General features: G+C 31.5%; 1 protein-coding gene across 1 annotated transcript in view; it reads right to left on the reverse strand.

Annotated features, from left to right (window-relative positions):
• LOC144956676 (myotubularin-related protein 9-like) overlaps nucleotides 1–6,834 on the reverse strand; it is an 11,993-nt gene extending 5,159 nt beyond the window's left edge. Inside the window, exons 1-6 of the mRNA XM_078887329.1 lie at nucleotides 6,734–6,834; nucleotides 4,272–4,397; nucleotides 3,824–3,926; nucleotides 2,569–2,707; nucleotides 650–734; nucleotides 22–91 (exon numbers count right to left, since the gene is read on the reverse strand). Coding sequence (XP_078743455.1) covers nucleotides 22–91; nucleotides 650–734; nucleotides 2,569–2,707; nucleotides 3,824–3,926; nucleotides 4,272–4,397; nucleotides 6,734–6,743 — 533 coding nt within the window. The 5' untranslated portion in view covers nucleotides 6,744–6,834. The remainder of the gene's footprint in view (nucleotides 1–21; nucleotides 92–649; nucleotides 735–2,568; nucleotides 2,708–3,823; nucleotides 3,927–4,271; nucleotides 4,398–6,733) is intronic.
• Nucleotides 6,835–8,869: the final 2,035 nt, after the last annotated feature.

The following is an 8,869-nucleotide window of genomic DNA, read 5'->3' on the forward strand; positions in this document are numbered from 1 at the left end:
ACATTCATGATGTCAACTCACCAGAGAGATACTGTCCTCTCCCTAAGATTACATCTGGCCCGCTCTCTGGCACTGTCACACAGGAATGTACCTGCAGATAATAGGAATGGATCAATGATAATACTAGTTGAGTTAGTTAATATTATAATTTATATTAGATAATATTGTTATTACAGTCAACTCCGCATAATCGCAACACCTTTAGATCAGCGAAAATGTTGCGATTAACTGAAGTTGCAATTAACTGAAGTTGAGTTTCCTGTCCACTATTGCAACATTTTACAAATATATGGTAAACTCAAACCAGTTGTTGTAAACTCTGTTCTTAGTCCACCACAGACTGAGCAACTCATTGAAATAAAAACCATATGGCAGACGTGTATAGATTTTGACAAGCAAAGGCAGCTTTGATGCAAGCCGGCATCATTAGTTTATTTTTCTTGGTATGAAAGTCTTAGGCATGTTGTGTGCAATATTATTATTGTTATTATTATTATTATTATTATTATTATTATTATTATTATTATTATTATTATTATTATTATTATTATTATTATTATTATTATTATCAGTATTATTATTATTATTGCTAAGAGAAAACAGTCTGATAATGCTTCAATTTATTTTAATGAATTTTATTCAGACTTACCAAATGATGAAGAGTATGCATGTCGGAAAATCGTTATTAGGAATTTCTCATTAAATTGAAAGGAACATGGAAACTGTTGCCAGATCTGTGGAGCAAGTAAAACAATGATCTTTTTAAAAGTCTGTGAACATTGGCCCGAGATGTGTGGCATCGGATTGTGAAGGCTGCATCCTGCAAGTCCCTTCCCCACCCATCGACTCATCTGGTCATGGGAATGAGTGAGTGAGTGAGTGAGTGAGTGAAAATTGGCTGCTGGAAAGTTTTTAAATGTCCAGCAGTCGGAATCAACGAGGTAAAAAAAAAAAAAAATATAAAAAAAATTATTAAAAAATATAATAATAATAAATAATAATATAATAATAATAAAATAATAATATAAATAATAATAATAATAATAATAATAATAAAAATAATAAAAATAATAATAATAATAATAATAATAATAATAAAAAAAATTTAAGAGTAATAAAAAAAATAATAATAAATAATAAATAATAAAATAAAATAATAATAATAATATATAATAATAATAATAATAATAATAATAATAAAAATAATAATAATAATATAATAATAATAATAATAATAATAATAATAATAAATAATAATAATAATAATAATAATAATAATAAAATATAATAATAATAATAAATAATAATAATAATAATAATAATAGTAATAATAATAATAATAATAATAATAATAATAATAATAATAATAATAATAATAATAATATAAAATAATAAAAATAATAAAATAATAATAATAATAATAATAATAATAATAATAATAATAATAATAATATAATAATAATAATAATAATAATAATATATAATAATAATAATAATAATAATAATAATAATAATAATAATAATAATAATAATAATAATAATAATAATAGTAAAATAATAGTAAAAATAATAATAATAATAATAATAATAATAATAATAATAATAATAATAATAATATATAATAATAATAATAATAATAATAATAATAATAATAATAATAATAAAGTAAATTATTTATACCGCGCCTTTTCCACATATACAAACAGCTCTAGGTCCCCTTTTAATACAAGTATCAATGCTACAATTACAGTCATACACACAACATGCCTAGGGCCTTCATCAAACCAAGAAAAATAAATTATATAACGGAAAGTGGTTTTAATCTGTCAAATATTTTCTATTAAAATAAAGTCTAAAGATTTGTTTTAAAAATAGCGTATGTACTGCATTTTCTTAAAGCCCTTCAAAGAGAGTGCCAAATAGAAGGGGCACCATGAGAAAAAGACCTATCAGAACATTTTTTGGAACCTTTTTCGGGAACAGTTAATAGGAGATGATCACAAGATCTTAAAGTTCTGAAAGGAGAGGACAAAGTTAGTTAAAACCTGTGAAAAATATAATGAAACAAATAAGAAAGCCAAAAAATTGACCAAACTAGAGATCTGGTAGGGTAGTGGTGATTTTAACTAGTGCAAAGTCAATACAGTGGAATCCTCATAAAGCGAACACTACCAAACTAGAAATATTAGTTGGCTTTAAGGAGAGTTGACTTTATCCTTTATCAATGGAACACATTCGGATAAAGTATATAAAATTTGGGACCAACAAGAGGTGTAGACTTTAAGCAGAAATTGACTGTAAAAAGCCTGTTTCACATCTTTGAGACTTTTTACTTTGTTGTCATCAAAATTAGGATTGTACCTTTTCTGTACCTTGTTACAAAAGTATTAGTCAATCAAAATATCATATAACATAAAATGAAATTTCAACAGTGAAGAACATGCTCACAAACCACTTTTAAAATATCTGTGACTATTTCACTACAACTATGACCTGGAATTTTTTCATCAACTGTAAAATATGCTTAAAGCATTATCATCATCATCACTGATTAATTTTTATTATTACCTGCCAAACACAGTCCAGGAACAGCAGAAAGACCGGGGCTTCTTGTCTATTTTTGGTGATGGCAAATGCCGACTTTTGGCACCGTGACCTAAAAGGATGACCTGCCTGAATCCACTCCCTCTCTATCAATGCTTCCATGCTGAAATGAATAAATTTCGCTGTGGTGAGTGTGACTTTTTAACTGCTTGTAAAAAGCTTCATCTTTATCCTAAAATTGTATTTTAAAAAATTTTTCAAGGGTTTTACTGTACTTGCAACACATTAAGTCATTTCAAAACCGGTAAAAACGAAGAAAATGGGACAGTCAAAAAGGTATTGATTTACAATGAAAGAACACAAGAAAAAGTAAGACAAAAAGGAATGGTTGAAATAGGGAACAGATGAGAATTCCAAGAGCACACCATCAGTGCAACATTTGATTCACTTCCTTATTGTTATTAGAGAATATGAGAATTTATCTCACTGACTGACAAGTGCATGTTTTTAAAAAATTCACCATGTTCACAATTTTTATGATAATAAAACAATTTAAAATTCAAACAAACCTGCTTGTGTTGTTCTTTCAAATAATACCATTTGTATTGTTGCATTTTAATTCTGGATTGCACAGTAATATTCTGAAAAGGAGGCAATTTCATGACCAAAAAAAAAATTTGAATGGGAGTCAACACTGCCTTGGACCACTGTTCTAACTAAAAACTGGAAAAATTAATGTTCTTTTAACAGAGAACATCACCAACATAATCAGAATAATAACAGAAACAAAAACAAAGTTTCATAATGTTTTTCATTCGAGAATTACAAATAATTGATTTCGTTTCTCCATTATGTTGGAAAACTAAAAGAAAAAATACCAGGTTATCTATTATTTTAGCCTGCTAGACAGAATGTCAACATTAAAAAGTACCCCATCATGTTTGGTATGAAATGAAAGATAAAAAAATGAACTACCTCGCCGTCAAACTGCCATGGCCGATACAATTCGGTCAGAAGTAGAAAAACATAGCAAAGTATGAAACCGAGGGGGTTTTGCCATGTAATGTCAATCAAAGGTTGAAATAAAAAAACTGAACACATCTCGGCCGTGGCAGTCAGTGAATTAAACAAAAGTCACACAATAACAAATATCAAGAAAGATTTGATTCAGTACTAACACACAATTACACACCCAAAAACCCAAAAACACAAACATGCATAAACACACAAACACATACAGCTCATGGGAACACACAATGAATGATGCCAAGTGACTCACCCAGTAACAGTACGACAGTCATGATCCAATATGACCTGTGCCAATGAGGAAACCAGCAACGTTGTGTCTGTACCCTCAGACCCATGGACAAGAACAGAGATTTCTGGACAATACAAAATAGATTGTGATTATAGCCATCTCTCATTATTTTCACCTCTTTCTATTACAAGGCTAATGATCAAATTTTGTTTTTGTTTATTTTTTCTCCAATTTTGCAACAAATGTAATAATATGAAAAGACAAAAAGAAAAAAAAAACTTGAGGTTTTAAATAAAGCAATATCCACTAAATAAGTTCAAAGTTTATGTGGTATACTTATGTTGACATGCCTACTCTCAAAACTGTGTACCTAACAAAATGTGTAGTAAAATTAAGGGAGTAAAAATGACTCGTGTAAAAGATATGGGAATTATTTTTAAAAATAATAAATAAATAAAATAAAGTTCACCTTCCTTGTCCATACTCTGTGCGACGACACAGGCTGATGTGATGATGTTCTTGATATGAGTCAACCAGTTACTTGACTCCAGTTTAGACAGCCACTTGTCCATTGAACTGTTGTTATCATTGGAAGCTGCGGGGGACACGAGAAGTTGTTGGTGTTAAAATGATTCATTTGTAACAATAAAATTTAAAAATGAATGTCAACCTCTTGAAGACCTGAGATGCACACATCCCTCCCACCAAATTGAAGAATCAGTAATACAGTAGAGCATGCCTATAGAGGGACTTTTGGTCCCAGCAGAAAAATCCCGCTGTAGCCAAGTTCCCGCTATAGGAAAGCAGGGGAAAATGTCCCAAAAATAAACATGATTACCTCCCTTGAATGTCAATAAAACTAACGTGACCCATGAGCCTTGAAATGGACTATCTTTGGTTCAGTGTTTGTTTTGTTTTGTTTTTTGTTTTTTTTTTTTTGGGGGGGGCGGGGGTTGTGTGTGTTTTTTTTGTTGTTTTTTTTTTTGGGGGGGGGGGGGGGGGGGATTTAGGCAGGAAGGACTACGATACGAACGGGTGCGAGTTATGTGTATGCTTGAGCAGCAACAATTGCAATGAATGAGGAATGGCATAATAGTAATAATAGGGCTAATTGGATTAAAATGTACACACCACAGCGTGCGCACAAGCCTTTCTCTCTAAATGGCCAAGGGCTTTACACACGGCGTCATCTTGTGCAACGCATTCTTTTTATCAGGTTGACCAACTTAATTAATCATCGCAAGACTGACCAATCAACGCATATAAAGAAATAGAGCGAGCGGCAAAAGAAGTGGGGTAGACACGAGAGTTGTGTGTGAAGACACGAGCGAAATGGCAGACGGAGGCGTGTGTGTTAGTCCTGGGTGACAGGAGAGAGCCCAGTTTACGTCACTCGCTGAGTCGCGGCGCGTACAGCTCGCTCAATTTTTCCCGCTGTAAGCAAGTTCGGGCCTTTCCTTGACCCGCTAAACCCAAGCACAGGTTATTGAATTTATATAGTTAAAAAAAGCGGGGTTTGTGAAAGGTCCCGTTGTAGCAATGGTCCCGCTGTAGCGGGTGCCGCTATGGTCATGTTCTACTGTACACTGAAAAGTCACCTGGAACAACTACAAAAGACGTCAAGGCACAAGGCCGAAGGGCTAGAGCTCAGGTGGTCGCTGGTTCGGATAAGTAAGTAAGTAAGTAACAATAAAAAGCATGGCAATATGATGATGTCACGTTATTTTCTATTTCCATATAGAAATTTAAAAGTCTCAATAGAGAGTCTCTCTCTCTCTCTCTCTCTCTCTCTCTCTCTCTCTCTCTCTCTCTCTCTCTCTCTCCCCTCCCCCTGCCTCATGTAATAAAAATGTTGTTTAGTGCCTTAGAGCACTATGTGGATTTGCACGTTGTATAAATTAATAAAATTTGCTTTGTTTGGATTTGCTTTATTTGTTGTTTTTTTTGGGGAGTTTTGTTTTAATTTTTGTTTCTGTCTCTTTAGAATTTTACGACACTTGTTGAACTTTTAGGTCATTTCAATGTCAATCAAAAGGAAGACGATGAGGAGAATCATGAAAAGATTTTGATCAAGCTATCAAACAACTATGAAAAAAAGTCAGACAAAGTGGACGCGTACAAGAGACATCAGAATTAGATACAATTGCATTCTTGGGTCTACTCTGAAACTTATATTAACTTTAATATGAGCATTTTATATAGGGCAATATCCAGTAAGCATGCTAAAGCACTTAAAGGCAGTCCCTAACCAACAGCAACATTTAACATGCAAGACAAGACATGACACTTGCTAGGCAACTTTACAGCGTTTTTCCAATAGAGACAATGTTGCTAAGGGCCAGGTATCATTTTACACCCGAGTATAGTGAAAAAATGTGAGTTAAGAACCTTTCTGATGTGATGGTGAGTGTATATACAAGACCACAAACGCCGCACAACACTTTAAGATCCCATACAAATGATTACAAAATCACATCATTGAACTCCGATCACCCAGGATGACCAACATTCTTCAGGAATTCCACCAACCGCATAACCAAAAGTCATGCATTTAAAACAAGGTAATATTCATGTAATAATAAAACAATTTTCAAATCAAAATTCAGGTGCTGCTTGTGGTCCAGTGGTACAAAAACGTCCTAGGTTCAAGTCCCACTCAGAGCAGCCCATGATTGAGTCCTTGGAAAAGCCCTTTACTCACATTTCTCACTGTACTTAGTGTTAAGTGAGTACCGGACCGTTAACAGTTTGTCTCTGTTGGAAAAATTGTGACATCGCCTAAAAGGTGTCATTTCTCGTGCTTACATGTTTAGTGTTGCTGTTGGATAGGGACCCCATGTAAAGCGCTTTGAGCATGTTTAGTGGATATTGCGCTAAATAAATACTCAATTTTGTTTTTTGTTTTTAATTCCATGAAAATCAATTTAGTACCTTCAATCATTTTTGATGAGAGAGTCGTGGAAAGTATGTCGTCGTTTATGGGTTGGTGTATCTTCCTCCATTGAGGGTAGTGTGCATCGAGCTCACAGCCACCACCTAATTGATTGGGAATTTATTTATGTGTGATTCCTATCCTTTGAATCCTTTTCAACAATGCTAAAAGATAATCCATTGACTAAAAAACTAGACCCTACATTGATACAAATGTAATAATAAAACAATAATAATAATAATGATAATAATAATAATAATAATAATAATAAAATAATAAAATAATAATAATAATAATAATAATAATAATAATAGTAAAATAATAATAATAATAAATAATTATAATAATAATAATGATAATGTAATGATAAAAGAAATGATATGATATAATAATAATGAAATAATAATAATAATAATATAAATATAATAATTAATAATAATAAAAATAATAATAATAATAATAAAATATAATAATAATAAAACAATAAATAAAGTCATTTATACCACCCTTTTTTTCCCCATATAAACAAACAGCCTAGGCCCCCCTTTTAATCAAGTATCAATGCTCAATTACGTCATAACACAACATGCCTAGGGCCTTCATCAAACCAAGAAAAATAAATTATATAACGGAAAGGTTTTAATCGTCAAAATTTTCTATTAAAATAGGTTTTTAAATATTTTTTTTAAAATAGCTTTTGTACTGCATTTTCTTAAAGAAATTGAAAGAGAGTTCCAAAGAGAAGGGGCGCATGAGAAGTTAATAATAAATTAATAATAATAAAATAATAAAATAATAATAATAAATAATATAATAATAATAATTTATAAAATAAATAATTTTTTAATTCACCCCCCAAAAATGGAAATCGTTTAAAGAGTGGCATCATAAAAATGCCTAATTTAAAGTTTTAAAAATTTATGGGTAATTATATATATAATTTTAATATATATATTTATTCAAAATTTATGTTTCATGTATATATTTTAAAAACTATCAAAAACTTTTAGAGCCTTTTTTTGGGGGGAACAATTAATCAGAAGAGATTGGTAGTCTTCAGTTTGGAAACGGATACAATGAAAATTTTATATATATTAATATATATATATTTATATATTAAAAATTTATATATAATATATATATATATATTATTTATATTATTGAGTGTTGGTGGGTACTCGTAGGTCGAAAGTCTCGATAATGATGGAGAACTGAATTAATCTTTTTTTTCTTTTTTTTTTTTTTTTTTTTCTATGCCACTGAAGAAGTGGCGAAGCCACAAAAAACGCTTGGCCAATAAGTGGGAATTTTATATTTTTATTATAATATATGGAGTTGTTTGCTTCAGCTCAAGTGAGTCTTTTTGTTATACAATTGACTATCAGGACCCCAAAACTCCTAAAGGTTCTCAAGTTCAATTTTTTCACTCTTCAAATTCACCAGTAGCCTAGTGAAGGAGGAGTTCCAGACTGCAAATACTATAAAACATCGTAAAAATACGAATTTTTGGCTTCAAACCAAAAAAATAAAAAAACTTTTTGATCAATTTAAAAAAAAAACGTTGGGCCAAAATCATCTATTCAGGGTTTTTGGGCATATTTAATATGCTTAGGGTAAAATATTGATTTGACTTACTGACTTAGATGCCTTTGGTCTGAACCGAAAGAGGGGTCGCCGGCGTTTCCAGTTTTTCCTGGTTTGGGGGTCTCCAATATTGCCGGTCCCTAGGGTTCTCAGTTTTCAAGGTCCCCCTCCGTTATGAGACAATGCTTTGCCAAGTGTTTGAGGTTTTTGTTTAGGATCACAGGGAGTGTTGTGATCGGTCTTCCTTGAAAAGGTTCCCCTGTTTTTGGAAGTACCCGACAGGCTTGGTTAGCTTATGTTTTTGCCTGCTTAAGAATTGACCGAAAAGTTGCCATCGTTGTTGTAAATGCAAGGGAGATTGGTCTTTTTTGTGATCTTGAGTTATTCATTTGAGACTTTTTGGGATTTGATGTCCATACCCTTCTTACTTGTGCGATGGAGGCTCCAGAGTCTTTTCGGATTTTGTAAGCCCAGGCCGCGTTATCAGAAAGTTTTACAAGAGCACGGTACAGTTTCAGTTTGGTTTTTCTCTTTTTTTGTCACCCTATCCA

The sequence above is a fragment of the Berghia stephanieae genome, chromosome 11 (assembly GCF_034508935.2).
Source record: "Berghia stephanieae isolate SIO BIC M18660-M18661 chromosome 11, UCSD_Bste_1.3, whole genome shotgun sequence".
Classification (NCBI taxonomy): domain Eukaryota; kingdom Metazoa; phylum Mollusca; class Gastropoda; order Nudibranchia; family Aeolidiidae; genus Berghia; species Berghia stephanieae.